Genomic DNA, 14610 nt, shown 5'->3' on the forward strand with positions numbered 1-14610 from the left:
AACGAAAAAGCAGTCTTCAACAAAGCTGACAGGAAGTTGGATGACATCGAGAGTATCACGTACTTCGTCAAAGTGTTGACTCTAACGCTGTCTCGTTCTTCCCCCTTGATCCTGCTGTCCTGTTTTCTGGCACCAGCAGAACTTAGACGGAGTGGAACTTCCAGATGTAAGAACTATATTTCCTTTGTCCTGAGAAGCGGTGAGCGAGAATACAACAATATATATATATATATATATATATAATCTTTCTCGGATTTTTGAGCACGGTATATTATCGCAAAATCGAAAAACCTCAAGAGAGGAGCAGGAGGAGGAGGAAATGAGGAGGGGAGGATCACGGGAGTAAGAGAGCAGGAGAAGGAGAGGGTACGGATGAGGAGGAGGGGCATACCCTCCTTCAGTACCTTTTCCTCCTCCTCCTTAGGAACTGCGCTCTAATTCAGCATTACAGGGAGTTGTAAACGTCTTTCATTTTTGTTGTGACAATAGGTTTGGCGCTCTCTAACGTCCCGAGGAACCCAGAAATACCATCGAGCTCTGGCTATTTCCCCATACAAATATTATCCAAATTCGCGGCACACCTTATCTGTGTTTCGCGATTAAAACGCGTAAACTTGCGTTATCATAAAAACAAAATGACCGTACCCAGAAACTTTTATAGTGCGCCCTTAGTTTTTCAATATCCGTCTACACACTCATCAAATACTGACACTTTGTACGACAACTCACCTCAAAAGACAGGCGGTTCTTCATGCTCTGTCTTCAAGCATACTCACAATCATATCTTACCACATCGCGTCCAACAAGATTTCGTAGTTTCATACACACCAAAGGCTGAAATATCCGCGAACGTATACTGAGTTACGAAACACTCTGAAGCGTTGGATTCTTGGGGGAGATCAGTGTGAAGGATCTGCTTACGCTTGCAGGTGACGGGACAATGCACCCGCGTTCAGATTGGTTCTGCCCGTGCTGAGAGTACATGCGGTTGAGGAGCACAAAGCCCACCGTGTCTAACTGAAGTCTAATTGCACGCCATACATTACAATTAGCACGACGAATGTAAAAAATTCACACAAAAACTGGCTTTCCTCGAAGGAAACTTTATGACGTTGGACTATTTCATATGATAGCGCATCAACTCCATGAAAGCAGCGTGGCAGCTTTTCAGATCCTGCTGGAAGAGCAGTCTTTCAGGGCTAGAAGGAGGTATTCTAGCTAAAACATTCCGAAAGGCCGGGATATTTTCGCGCAAATCTTTTTTCTTTCCGAAGTTTTGTAGAATTTTTTATTACAATCTTTCGGAGGTACCAATAAGTACTTTAGAGGCCTAGGCTTGGATTGTCGAGAAGCTGCTTACCTGGCCGAGAAGGATCCTTGAATAATCGCAGTACATTTTTGTTTTTCGCCTACAAAATTTTTACAGCGGAGCTGTTAAGGGCTAGTTTCCCCAGGATCATGTCCGTCCTGAAATGACCTGATGACACAGAACTCTGGACAGCTACCGCCATCTATGAGCGACGACAAAAACCAGACAACCGGCTTGCCGGTTGTCTGGTTGCCGCTGTCGCTCATAGATGGCGGCAACCTTTCGAGCCTTTCCACACCGGCTTGCCGACTTTCGACTGGCCATTACTTCATTCCCACCATAGTACAGCTTCGCTGGTATTCTTTCTTCACCACAGTGGAAAAGCTGGAAGTTTTTTTTTTTTTTTTTCCTCTCTATTTCTTGTTGTAGAACAGATATCTCAAAGAAACTGCATCCGAGCTTGTTGAATGCCAATATTAGGAAACTGGAACTGTTTTCGAAATATCACTGACAAGCGTGTAAATTGTTCAAACGAAAGCGAACTCACACACACACAGAAGTAATATCACTTGCCTGTTCTTTGAAAATTATTATTGTAATGTATATATAACTTTACACCTTTCTTTTTCGGTTGGCGCAACTTAAACTGTTTTGTCTCATGATCGCTTCTTGAATTATTATTTGTGATATAGACTTTTAGTGTACTCTAAATTTAAGTTGTAGAATATACGGGACCAGTCTGAAAGTAACAGTTTTATTGTCATCATACACTCGCTGGGTTAATTAGACAATTTGCATTGGTACAGTCGTTCTAGACTGTTTGAAAATTAGTATATTAGGAAGGCATCCGTTTCTAAATCTAAAAATTCAGAAACACAAAAGTGAGGTAAAGTGATCGCTGTCTCTACAGATCTAAACTTTTCTTTTATCTGATTAACTTTCCGGTTTTGCATAATGCCTCTTTTCAATTCATTTTGATCGAGGGCTTTAACCGAAAGGTTTTTGCCAAGAATTCCATTAGTTATTTACCAATATCTATCTCTAAAGTAAAAGTGAAAATAACATTTAACATGATCAAATACATATCTTCAATTACATCAATAAAAAAGCTGCCTCTACTTTTGAATTTATTAACTTTCCAAGGTACACGTGTCGTTTCCAACGTTGTATATGCATGGTTATCACCTTGTCTGGATTGCACTTGCGCATAAGTTACAAATCACAAAAGCTGCGACCAAACGTTTAAAAACACAGCTGCCCGCAGTCACTGATAAAAGTTGCGTTGCACTTTCGGAAGGCACGAGCTCTGACAGCCTCTTTTCCAATGGTGCTTGGGCTACATGCGAGACTCAGCGAGGACGAAATGACACCAAAGGCGCTCGCTAATTTTGTGGCCGAAAAAGATGCCCTGTTTATGACTTTTAGTCAACTATATACAATTCTCAAGTAAAACATTATTACGGTAAATATTAAGAAAGACGATATAATTAGACTATTTGCGAACACACCACTCAAAGCTCAAGCATTGGTAACTTCGTAGTTTGTAAACCCGAGTTCACAGCTCAGACTTAATATTTGACTTTAATTTATCCGTTGACGGGCGAACCATATTAAAAGTCAAACAAAAAGGAAAAAAAAAGATTATTGAGGTTCTTGTGGTTTCTATTTTCCACGCCAAAAATTAAGCTACCGTATTTTCCGGACTATAGTGCGCTCCGGGTGTGTAATCCGCAGGGAGAAAATTCAGGGTAAAAAGAAGACTGCTTAGATACTCCACAGAGTCCAGACACGGTGCATAGTCCGCACTTAGCGCCTAATCCGAACGTAAACATTATCATATAGAGCGCACCTTGAAGAATTCCTGATGCATTAGCTTACGCAAAAGCTTGTATCGTACATAAATCACCATTAATATACTCTGTTATTCATAAAATCCTTCGCGCCTTGTCACAGTGAACGATCTATAGAAAAAAAAACAAATCCTTGTATAGCCCGCACCGGGTAGAATTTCAGCTTTTAAACATGTACAGTCTGCGTACTTTAGTCTGGAAAATACGGTACCCTGGGGGTTTGAATCTCAAAGCTAGATGACGAGTTCATTTTTTTTTAAATGCTATACTAATTAGTTATATGCGGAAATCGCCTAAATTTACATAATTATACTTTGAAGGTGTTTTGAGTGTGCCTTTCTTGTACCCGTTCGGGATGTACCCATTCATTAAAAATTAAAAAAAAATCACGCCATTAATATAAAAAAATACACTTTTTTTGTAAGCGAACATACATACATTAGCGACTACTGGTTCCGTCTATATTAGGCATGATACTCGGCAGTAGTAAGGGAACGATGCTCCTGATGGACCGTTCCACACAAAGACGAATGTTATGTACAGATGAAACCAAGGATGAAGCGGGGAGGTATCTGCTGGCCAGTGTCAAATGTCTTCTTCGATCCAAGCAACGATCTTTCCATCCCAGCCAGGGATGATGTCATCGTCATGTAGAACCTAGGAGTGAAAAAAGATACATATATTCATACTCGCCATATTCGGAGAAAATAGCAGCCGAGTTCTAAGGCCTCACATTTTAAGGTTCCCTCACCTCCTCTTTGACCATTCCAAACTCCGGATCTAGCGTCTTGAAGTGGAACCTGTAGAGCCCTGGCCGGTCAAACGCTACTTTGAAGTCTCGAAGTGTTATGTCGCCGAGTCTGCCAGAAAAAGAAAACGAGACACAAACAATGATATTAATTTCAACCTTTAATAAGATTCAGCTTGATTTTTTGTATTAATAAAGGACGCATCATTCATAGTTTGAATGCACCTTTTCCAAGAAGAGCTCTCCATGCACGCGATTGGATTTTGAAGCGGGTCTAACAATCGCACATCTGTTTTAAGAACAGCAGTCGAAATTTTTATAGTTGAAGTTTTATGCCGGTCGGTTGTTCCGGCAGTGTCGACTGATGCGGACTCATCATGCGGTTAATTGTTAAAAAAATACAATTAGCTACGTTATAAAAAGTTACAATGTTATAAAAAGGCCACTATATCTCGTTTCACCTGAACACGAGCTAACGGCGAAGGCTATGCGAGTGCCAGCTCCTTCTGTTTGATCGCTCCTCGGGAGCGAAAGGACAACCCAGGGCTATCCGCTCGCGATGAGACACTGGTGACCGTTACCAGTATACGCCTCCGCTTGCAATCCCAAATATTCCATCTTTTTGTGGCTCTCTGTGTGTGTCACCGGCACGAACGCACGGCGGAGCTTTCCACGCGCGCTGGCTCGTGCAAGGTATTTTGTGTAACAACATTTCTTCGGACCACCTGCGCCTCGAATGCGCAGCACTATAGGGAGTATTCACTGGACGCCATATTTGTGGGTGCTCTTTAAAGCGCATGCTCAGAGCGAGGTCACATTAATAGGCTGCTAAGAACGGCAAGCTTGATGGTGTGGAATGCACGCTGAAAAAGAACTGTGGAAGCTCGTCGTCAGCACGCGCTCAGCAGCCGCGCACACAGCTATGGCCGCCAGTGAATACTTCCTATATATATATATATAGGCTATATAGCTAGTCTATAATATTCAACCTAACCAAAGTATACACTGCGCGACACCATTAGCGCGAATAAAATTCCTCGGGATTTTTACTAACTTCACCTAAAACTTTGTTTTGGTGGGCAGTGAACTTTTAGCGCTCAGAAGGTCGGACATTCGGGAAAAGGAGTCTGCGAGATCGTCGACTGCCGTGATTGCCTACAGCTTCGTGCTTGACCTTGCTGCTGGCCAGTCGTGGCGGTCGGCGATCTCGTCGACCTTCTCGCCGAGTGCCCGACTAATGCAGCCCCAAGTTAGTGTCCCAAATGAGTGGCTACTTCCCACTACGCTTGTCAGCTTGAGAAACTTGAAAAACACGTGGTTTATTACGTTCACGCTTCTCGTTTCGCGATTGCTCGGTGCCTCGGTGGTATTACTGGCTCATGCATGATACCTGGTGGGCTGTGGAGCGACAATACGATATACTGGGGACTTCTTACGCCATGTGATTTTCAAGCTGCTAGTAACTCTAATAAAATTTCGTGACAGCCCTTTAATTCAAAAATGAAAAAAAAAAAACAAGCACTTGTTACTGTAGCGCTGGGCAATTAAGCGATTAACGTATCGATTATTATATATATATTTTTTTTTAGCCGGTCACTCGGTAAACTTTCGAGGAACCAAAATAGAGTAAAAATGAAACGCTTTACGACGCATGCAGGCGTGGACGAGTACAGCGGTATAGGAAGGGCGAACTTTGGGTACCATTTTTGCCTAAAGTATAAACTGTAGGGGAGAGATTTGTATATCCGGACAATCGCACGAGTGTTACACGTGTCCCGGCCAATTGAACGCCGTTCGAGTGTCCGTTTAGTGCATCAGAAAGACTTTAATGTGAACAAGGTCGCTCTTCCCGAAGAACTTCAACGAAGCTTCTTTGCCTCATGCCGGTGAAGGAATAATTGTCAGTGTCTTTGAACTGTTCTCAAATAGAGGTTGACTCATAATGAAAATTGCATATTGCGCCGTTTTTACATGTTCAGCAGAAGCAAAAAGAAAATAGTAATAATAATTATGAATTTGTAAAATATTAAGCATGAAAATGAACGAGACCAATCAATCAATTCATTAAGCGATTAAAAGAGGCGATTCATCGGGTTAAAACTTTTAATGGACGCCCAGCCCTACTTGTTCGCGCTCTGTACTATCGGAAACAATATAAACTGCAACAGTCATTCGTTGTTTGTTGGCGTATACCTTGGCAATTTCTAAAAGCACCTTTGGTATACAAACAACTTGATGGAATGCGAAGTTTAGGATACGAAGATACGAGTCTATCATCAAATCGAGGGATAACAGAAAGTTGTGAGGAGAACAATCGGAGCTGCAGCACCCGGGATGGGTGCTGCGGCTCATATTGTTTCGTGGCGGTGTACGGATGTCGCTCGCTTTGTGACGACCCCTTGGTGGTGATCAACAACCGGCGGGACGGGTCGGTGGAAGTGAACCCACCTTCTGGGGATGACTGACAAGAAGGGAGTGACCGACTTCTCGGTGTAGTAGATGACTTTGGTGGACGCCTGTGCCCGGCCAAGAGACTGCAGTGGATCCAGCCGCTGCACGGGGAACTCTGCTCCGGCCAAAGACAAAAGGGGAACGGGGTCACTCACGGTGCTTCACTTTACGCATTGCCCTGAGCGACGTCCTGCGTCAGACAACACGAGCTGGTGCGGATGAACACCAGCGCCCATTCCTATAGATTTCCGCTGAAATAAAAACCCTTTATCATTCTGTCTCCGGCTGAGAGCATTGTGCTTCTCCAAAACGCCCCGACGATATATGTACGAGTCTCTCGCTGAAAGATTAATAAAGGAAGGGCGTGGCTTCCCGCCCTTAGGCTTCTTGCTTCGTAAATCGTTCATCGGCGTTCATACCGGGGAATACCGTAATATGATTGGTTGTAGAGTATGTTTAATAGCCCTTAAGCCCTGCGTTTCTACAGCTGTAGGGGACCACAGGTAGGCACAAATGACGCGGTCGTCGTTCGAAAAGAAGCTGCTGTTGAAGAGTAGTTACCTCGTAGATCCATAATTAAAGCGCGAAATTAGCTCATCTTGCCAAAGAAACGAACTCTTCACTCAGCTACGTACAGTGTGACGAGTTTGAACACATCTGAAAATCAATTAATCTTAACACACACACACACACACACACACACACACACACACACACACACACACACACACACACACACACACATATATATATATATATATATATTAAGTAAAAAATGTTTATTGTTTTAGAGTTAGTGCTTCGTTTTTTAATTTTTTTTTTATTTAGACGAAGGAAATCTTTATTACTAAGTTTAATTTTGGAGGAGCAGCGGCTTCGTGGTCTAACTTATACAGTTCACTTCTCGCTTAAATCACTGAGCCAAAAGAATAATCGTTTTTTCTTTCTTTTCCCTATAAAACGAAGGATGTGTTCAAATATGATTGTGTACCATAAAGCTATTTCCTTTACGATGATTCCAAGTTTCGGTTAAAAAATCAAAGATCAAAATCAATTGCTCGAAATAATCGAGGGTACGCGGAGACCAAAAGCCTGTGGCTCGGGAATAACGTAGGCTCGGACTCGTGTTTTGACGCAGGCTTCACGGCGCGTAAAACGATTTGATTCCTGTTCGCTATTAAACATTTTCTTTGGCCGAGCAAGAAAACACGAGCGTTGCATGTTACAACAATTTTAAAGAACCTCTAAATGTAAAAAAAAATTTCTGCAAATCAGAGCAACAGTTTTATTGCTCATCTATAGAACAGGCACACAGGACGTCATTCTAAGACAGACTAATTTCACGCTCTCTAAGTCTCCCTACATAAAACCTTACTTTTGAGATGTTGCTTCAAAACGTACGCAGGAGAGAGAGAGAGATAGATAGAGGTCATTTCTCGTGGTCACTAGCCAAAGCAGTGACCACCGGCACTTAATTGTATAGTCTCGACTATAATGGTATGGTCTTCCTCTGAAAAGATTTAGCGGGGATGAGTAACTGTTCCTAACCAACTTTATATCGCCCATGCTTAGCTAACTTTACATTCCGCAATAGCTAAAAAACCTATGACGTGATTCTGTAAAGCCGGGGTCACGGTGCTTATACACCCTACAAAAGGCAGTTTGCAAACACGAGTCACCGCAATATCCGTGGTTCGAATGCCGCGCGCCAAGTTTTCTCCTTGAACTCATTGCCACCCGGCATTCGAAGCACGGATATCGCGATGACTCGCGTTCAAATCTGTATGCATAGTGTCTTTTGTATGATGGATAAGCACTGTTACCCCGGCTTAAGGCGCCTGAGCCTGAGCTGACAAAGCCCGGACAACCTTGTCATTAACAAATGCGATGGACGGTTGGGTGATGATTGAGGGAACATCGGAGACAGTAAATACTTTAAAGCGAAAATTGGGTGGCCCACTATTAAAGCGTATAGCGTTTTTTTTTTTTTTTTTTTTGGGGGGGGGGGGGGGGGGGGTTCTATCTTCTTTTGAGCTATTGCGGACTTCCTTCTGTTTCCGTAAAGTGCGAACGTAAATCCCGGGTGTAAACTCTGAAACAAAAATTTCAGAGCGCGAGCTTCACGCAAGCGGCCTTTGAAGAGCAAATACGAGAAGGAAACTAAGTTTAGATTAAGTGCACAAGTCTTGCTCCGACTGAAGTGGACCCTACACCCTGTTTACCGCTAAACTGATAGGAAGGTGGAAGGTAACTGCTCGTTAGACCAGTTAATCGTACTTCGCACACCACGTGATAACGCTCCTTTCAGAAACTTGCTCGCAGAGAACGGGTTTAGTGGATATTTGGCGAGCGATTGATTGGTCCAGCGATCACATTAGTTTCTACCGCCTTTTCAGCTTATCGGTGAGCGGAGTATAGTAGGTACATACATGCTATAGTTTGTTCTTCGCGCACAAAGACAGTCATGCGGGCAAAAGACATGCATAGATTTCTAAGAACCTTCTAACGTTGTAATTGGTAGCCGTCGGGGGTCGCCCGTTGAATCGAAGTTCAATCTTCGTCCTCCGTCCCTTCCGGCAGGTCCCTGCAGAAAAGGCACAGGATCGCGACTGTGACGTTTGGCGAGGCGTCCACTGATGAACACTCTTGTGCGCCTCGGTTAGAGACAGAAGTGCACTCGCATACGCACTATAAAATGCTGGCTCATTTTCCTCCCCGCTATACTCCGCGACAACGTTTCTTGGTAATGCAGCGCAAGGTACAGGCACGCGTTCCCTCCCATTTTGAGCGCGCAATAAAGCTGCGCGCGAGGGACGAGGTCGAGGAGGACGAAGAGGAGGGGGAGGAGAAGGAGGAGGAGAGAGAAGGGGGAGAGGCGAGGAGCTTGAAGGAGGAGGGGAGGAGGAGGGAGGAGGGGTATACCCTCCCCTCAGTACCCTTTCCTTCTGCTTCAAGCTCCTTCCCTTTGCAAAGTTAAACCTTTACTTCGCATTACGTCTCATGCTTTTTTTTAACCACTTTCATTCCTGGGCGTGCCGTCACGTTTCACGTGAGCGTTGTGGGTTTGAAATTCTCTTGCGAGGTCATGTGGCTGTGACGTCATGACCGTATCGACCAATCAGGATTTTCCCGTCAGGCCACCGGCGCCTGCTTTTCTGCGACACAAGCTCCATCACGCTATGCGTTAAAATAAGATAATTAGACTTCAGTAACGTTACCTCAATTGACATGAGCTTAACAAGAGGACGGTCGAAACTGAACCGAAGAGTAGAAAATCGACCGGAGTTAGCAAGCCGATCCCGAACTTGGAGCAGAAGGAAAGGAATTTTATTGCGCATATTTTGGCTTTCAAGGAGCACAGTTTTTTTTTTTTTTTCTTTTATCAGGATGATCCAATGGGCTTCCTATAATGCGTTGCGTTAGTTCAGTCTCCGGGCATTTCAGCCAATCATGCTCAAGCACGAGACACAATGTCACACCTTTTCGGCCGCTGACGGAGCCGCATATGGTACACTTGCCACCTTTTAAGGCCGGTTAACTCATTTGCATTCCAGCGTGATTGACTTCAACCGCTTGCGATCGCGCTTACGACGAGAGAAGACACTATCTCACTGGCGTCATATATCTGGTCGCTTACAACACCGTCAGAATCGGTTCAAGCACACGGTAGGCGCAGATCGCAAATGTTCCAGGGCTACACGATAGATGTCGCCAGTGTGTTCTCTCGTGGTACGCGGCGGTTACGAACGGTTGCATCGCAGTCTACCATACTCAAACGCAAATGCATTCCTCCAAGCTGTGCGGGCTCGCCACGGACAGACCAAAAGGGGGACGTACCCCCGCGGCCTGCCTCTCCATGCTGGTGACGCGCTCGAGGAGCGTGCACAGGGACTGCTCGATGGTGTCCAGCGTGTGCTGGTACGGGTCGTCCAGGCGGAAACACTGGCGCAGGCTGCTCAGGGCTTCCTTGGTCACGCGCAGCTCCTCGCGTTGCTGCTGCGCCGGACAAGGAAGCAGCGGCGATCGAGGAGGAAAAAAATGAAGAAAGACACTCGCAAATAAGGTCAGGATGACCACCATAAATATTCTCTCGACCCTGCCTCGTCCTCCTGGTTTTGCGGCTATATCCCTTTCAGCCCTAGGCTGATAGTACGGTGAAAGCAAAGTGCACGTCGGACCAGTGATACGCCTGTCTTTCGCCACGTGGTCACGCTCCTGGCAAAGCTGCACGGGCAGAGAGCGGGGTCAGGTGACGGAAAGGAAGGCGGTTGATTCGTCCGGCGAACGCGTGGCTTCAGCCACACTGTCAGCTGAAGGGTGAAGGGATCAGCAGCGCGACAGACTCGACGGGCCCTTCCCTCGACCATCATTACCCCCCTAACTTTATTCAGTCGTCACGTTGCGGTTGCAGGCACGTTTCCGACGGCCACCGGGCGAGCGTATAGGCTATATGGAATGTGACTGGCGTCGTTATGGCTGCGTTTCTTTTATTTCTCGTGCATAGTCTCTTTTTGAGAGCTTATTTGGCTCGGAGAGCTCCGTCCTGACAGTGCCCTTTGTGAGCAAGTTTCTGGTCATTTGACGGCAAGGTCGTTTTTACCGGAGTTTGCGAAGTTCATCTGTTCGCGATCGCTAGCTCTCGTTTGGTCTTCGGGTTATATCGACTGAATATTAGGCAGGTCGTTTTTGCCCTAATCGTATTGGTATCCGCCACTCCAAAGGCATGCTTTGAGGCACGATCATGTAGAATTAAATTGGGCTTGCAACAGAGCGATCAACCGAACCGTAGCAGGACACTTCGCAGGTTTCGCGCCGTTGACCGCGCTCCACATCGACGGGGGCTATTTTCGGCGCCCCGCCAAAAGATTCCACACTGACGTCACACCGCTGACGTCACGCCACTCGAAACGACTGTGACGTCACGCCGCGCAACACGTCAGCTGGCTGTTACCTGGCGTCAGCTGACACCCTGATGTGACATTGTGATGTCAAGTTTACGTTTCGCAGTGACGCCGCCCGACTTAATGACGTCAGGTGACACCGCGAATCACGTAATGTCGTGACGTCACGTGACATCATGACGGTACGTAGAAACATAAACATGAGACTACTGATAATGAAAAGAATAAGCGTTATCGCTAATTATGCCAGAAAGGTTCTCGGGCAATAAAACGAATAAAGCTATTTCCACGCACAAAAGCGCACTACTGCAAAAGTACACTCGCACCGTACACTCCTTCCTTACGCACGAAAAAGAGTGGAAAAATTCAAACAACCGTGCTGACTGACAACTCGTTTTTATATACTGTGTTTTCTTCACCGTCTGGAACTACCGAATTTCCCGAATCACGCGTACCAATTTCCTAAAGCCAAGAAATGTTTTTTTCTTTTTCTGTCAGGTTCAAAGATGGTCTACTGATAGAGTTCTTATAATTCCTGACAATATGTTCGGCTTCAATAATTTCTCTAGTTAATTGGTTACTGAATTGAATAAAGTTAGGTGGGTGTTAAGCCGGCGAAACCACGGGCGTAAAGCTAGGTGGAGCTACACGCTTGAAACTTGAGTGCGCGATTTAGGAAGTGTTCTTCAGCGACCAAAAGGCGGCGTCAGTTAGTGTCCATAACATTGCCTAAGACGTTCAGGCAGCCACACCAACGACGGGGAACGACTCATGCGTACAGGTGGAGTTTCGTCGCTCCTTAGATTTCAGACTTGGGCGCGCGATTTTCGAAGTGTTCTTCAATTACCACGAGGCTTGTGTCCAATAAAGTTGTTTAACACGTTCGCAAAATGCTCTCTACTTAATAACCCTCACTGGTTCCAGAATTTTCGTCCGGTGTGTTACTCAGTTTATTACGAAATGGCCTATGCGGACCCTATGGTGCGCGCTCGCACCTTTACCGTTCCTCCAGTCCATCTGCTCCAAAATGGCACCTTGGCGGCTCCGACGTCGCATCTAAGCTGTCGCAGTGCTTCACCTTACGAGTAGCGTAAGTGTTTACTAATCTTTTTTTGGACGCACTCTACTAGCGATTGAATTTAGAAACTAACAAGAGGAAGCTGTAAGCAATGAATCAGCCTCTAATAAAGTATGCTTCTCGAAATTCGGGGCCTATAAATTAAGATAAAAAAAATAACGAGTAGGATTAATATGTTAATGCGCAAGCTGTTGTTGGGTAACTGGGCGCATGCATATACGTATGTTTCGTCGTCGCAATCCCTTGAAGGCTACAGATTCCGTGTTACGCAATATAAACATGAAATAACTCATGCACGCACACTATGGGGCAGAGCATGAATGCATTTCTAACACGCACAGGAAGTACGAATTTTTGGCACCCCAATCATCCCAAACCTCCTCCCTCCCTCCCCCCCCTCCCCCTCCCCCCTCCCCCCCCCCCCCCCCCCAACGCTCCGACATCTGCCCAAAGATATCGCGGTAAAAATGAAAAGAAGCGGGTTTTACGCGGGTGGCATTTTTAAATCTCTCTTTATTCGGTGGGTAAGCTGATCGCAGACAACCCCCAAACATTAGTACTCCCCACCCGTATCGCAATAAAAAAAAAAGGATTATGCATCTTTGGAATATGTACGCCACATGCAGCGCTTTAGTTCTGACAATTCGTGCTATAATCACAATAAAAACGACATGTCTCGAGCCGCTCTACCAGGTTGAAAAAGGAGAAACAATAGCAGCGAGTGCACAACAAACACCCAGGAGGAAGTGCAGCTTCGCAGGCAAACTAGGTCGAACCACCCATTTCGGGTCTCATATCCTTTTCAAAATAAGCTTTGTCACGTACCACCAACACGACATTAACCGCTCACTTGCAGACAAGGCCGTTGTAGATAGAGCAAAGACAAAAGATGGCCGGTTTGTAATCGGGGTCTCCGTTTGGGGCTGAAAGTGTGCCTCATTCATGGACATCTAAATGCAGAGTGCTTGCACTTTATAATATAAAAAGAACGTACCTGCGTGCGTCGGCTGACAGGCAAGGAGGTAATCCGGTCTAATCCCTCTAAGCCGGCTGCATCGTCTCGTTGATCGAGTTCTTCCTGGAGATAAACAGATGAGGTGCGGTGATACATTCGTCGCCACACAGGATTTAGAAATTTATCGCGAGATTTTATCCGCCGCCCCCAGGTCACCGCTCTATGTTGTTTATGAAACTCTTTTCCGAAGGCTGCGTTACGAGATCGCTTGAATCGCATTACCAAAGGTTTAGCTCTACTTTTTTGTTGTTGTTTTTTCGCGTGGCAGGCGAGCACGTTTTAAACCTTTGCCCATGAATATCTATGGGGGTCGTATTTAACTATGTCTGCTTGTACCGTACGGTAATTTCTAGGTAGCGTCGAAATGTGTTGTTTATATCGGACCAAGTGAAATACGACGGAGATAAGACGGGGAACTTTAGAAGCAGTCACTTACCTCCAGCTTCGAAAGAAGATCACATTTTTCTTTCAGTTCCTGTTGCAAGAGCAGCTAAAGGAAAAGACGAAAAAAAAATTGTAATCCGGACCTATAGCGAGTTCTGGAAAAGTAATATTTACGTAGTGTCCTAGCTATGTTGCTGCAATGCGCTCAGAGCTAAACTAGTTTTCGCAAAATGATTTTGAAAGAAAAAAAGACAACCAAGATGCGTACGTTTTCTTCTAGCACGCGCCTGGTTTCATCGGCCTCAGCACCCTGGCCGTTCGGGCTGGTCCTGGACTCGTGCTCAATTAGGGGACTCTGGAAACCGATATATCGAATTTTTTAGAAGATATTGGCTTCGATTGCGACACAGAAAAAAAACATGTAAAATAGTCTGTTGTTGGGCGAGTTGGTGAACGTTTGGATACATGGTTTTACGCAAAAAAGACGGACACAAGAGGGAGAAACAAACACGAGCGCAACTTACAACTGTATTGAGGAAACCTTGGCTGCAGAGGCCTTGTCAAGTCAAAACTGTTTTGACTTTTTGCCTCTGCAGCCCACATCACTATTTGATAATGATGTAATTAAAATTGATTGATTGATTGATTGATTGAAAACATACAGATATCGTCAACTTCAATGCGTCCACGCATGCGTCGTGTCACTATCACACGCTCGTCACAGAAACTTATCAAGGAAGCGTTTTTCAGCTTTATACAAACTTATCGAGGTATCGATAAGTTTGTATAATGCTGGAAGCCTTTTTTATCAAAAAGAAAGGCGACCTATGTGTGAGCGATACCTCGATAAGTTTGTATAATGCTGAAAAACGCT

The 14610-nt window shown here is 45.1% G+C and overlaps 1 protein-coding gene across 3 annotated transcripts in view; it reads right to left on the bottom strand.

Moving 5' to 3' along the window:
* Positions 1-2401: 2401 nt before the first annotated feature.
* The window catches only part of LOC8031302 (dixin-A), a 60731-nt gene continuing 48522 nt past the window's right edge, over positions 2402-14610 (bottom strand). The window contains exons 4-11 of one of the 3 annotated variants that reach the window (XM_002405004.5): positions 14005-14091; positions 13789-13842; positions 13332-13415; positions 10196-10351; positions 8858-8942; positions 6356-6473; positions 3911-4019; positions 2402-3816 (exon numbers count right to left, since the gene is read on the bottom strand). In XM_002405004.5, coding sequence (XP_002405048.3) covers positions 3745-3816; positions 3911-4019; positions 6356-6473; positions 8858-8942; positions 10196-10351; positions 13332-13415; positions 13789-13842; positions 14005-14091 — 765 coding nt within the window. In that variant the 3' untranslated portion in view covers positions 2402-3744. Of the gene's footprint in view, positions 3817-3910; positions 4020-6355; positions 6474-8857; positions 8943-10195; positions 10355-13331; positions 13416-13788; positions 13843-14004; positions 14092-14610 lie in introns of all 3 variants that reach the window. The other 2 variants (XM_029972095.4, XR_003917303.4) reach the window with 2 other exon arrangements.

This window comes from Ixodes scapularis, unplaced genomic scaffold, assembly GCF_016920785.2.
Source record: "Ixodes scapularis isolate PalLabHiFi unplaced genomic scaffold, ASM1692078v2 PGA_scaffold0__279_contigs__length_252992795, whole genome shotgun sequence".
In the NCBI taxonomy this organism is placed as follows: domain Eukaryota; kingdom Metazoa; phylum Arthropoda; class Arachnida; order Ixodida; family Ixodidae; genus Ixodes; species Ixodes scapularis.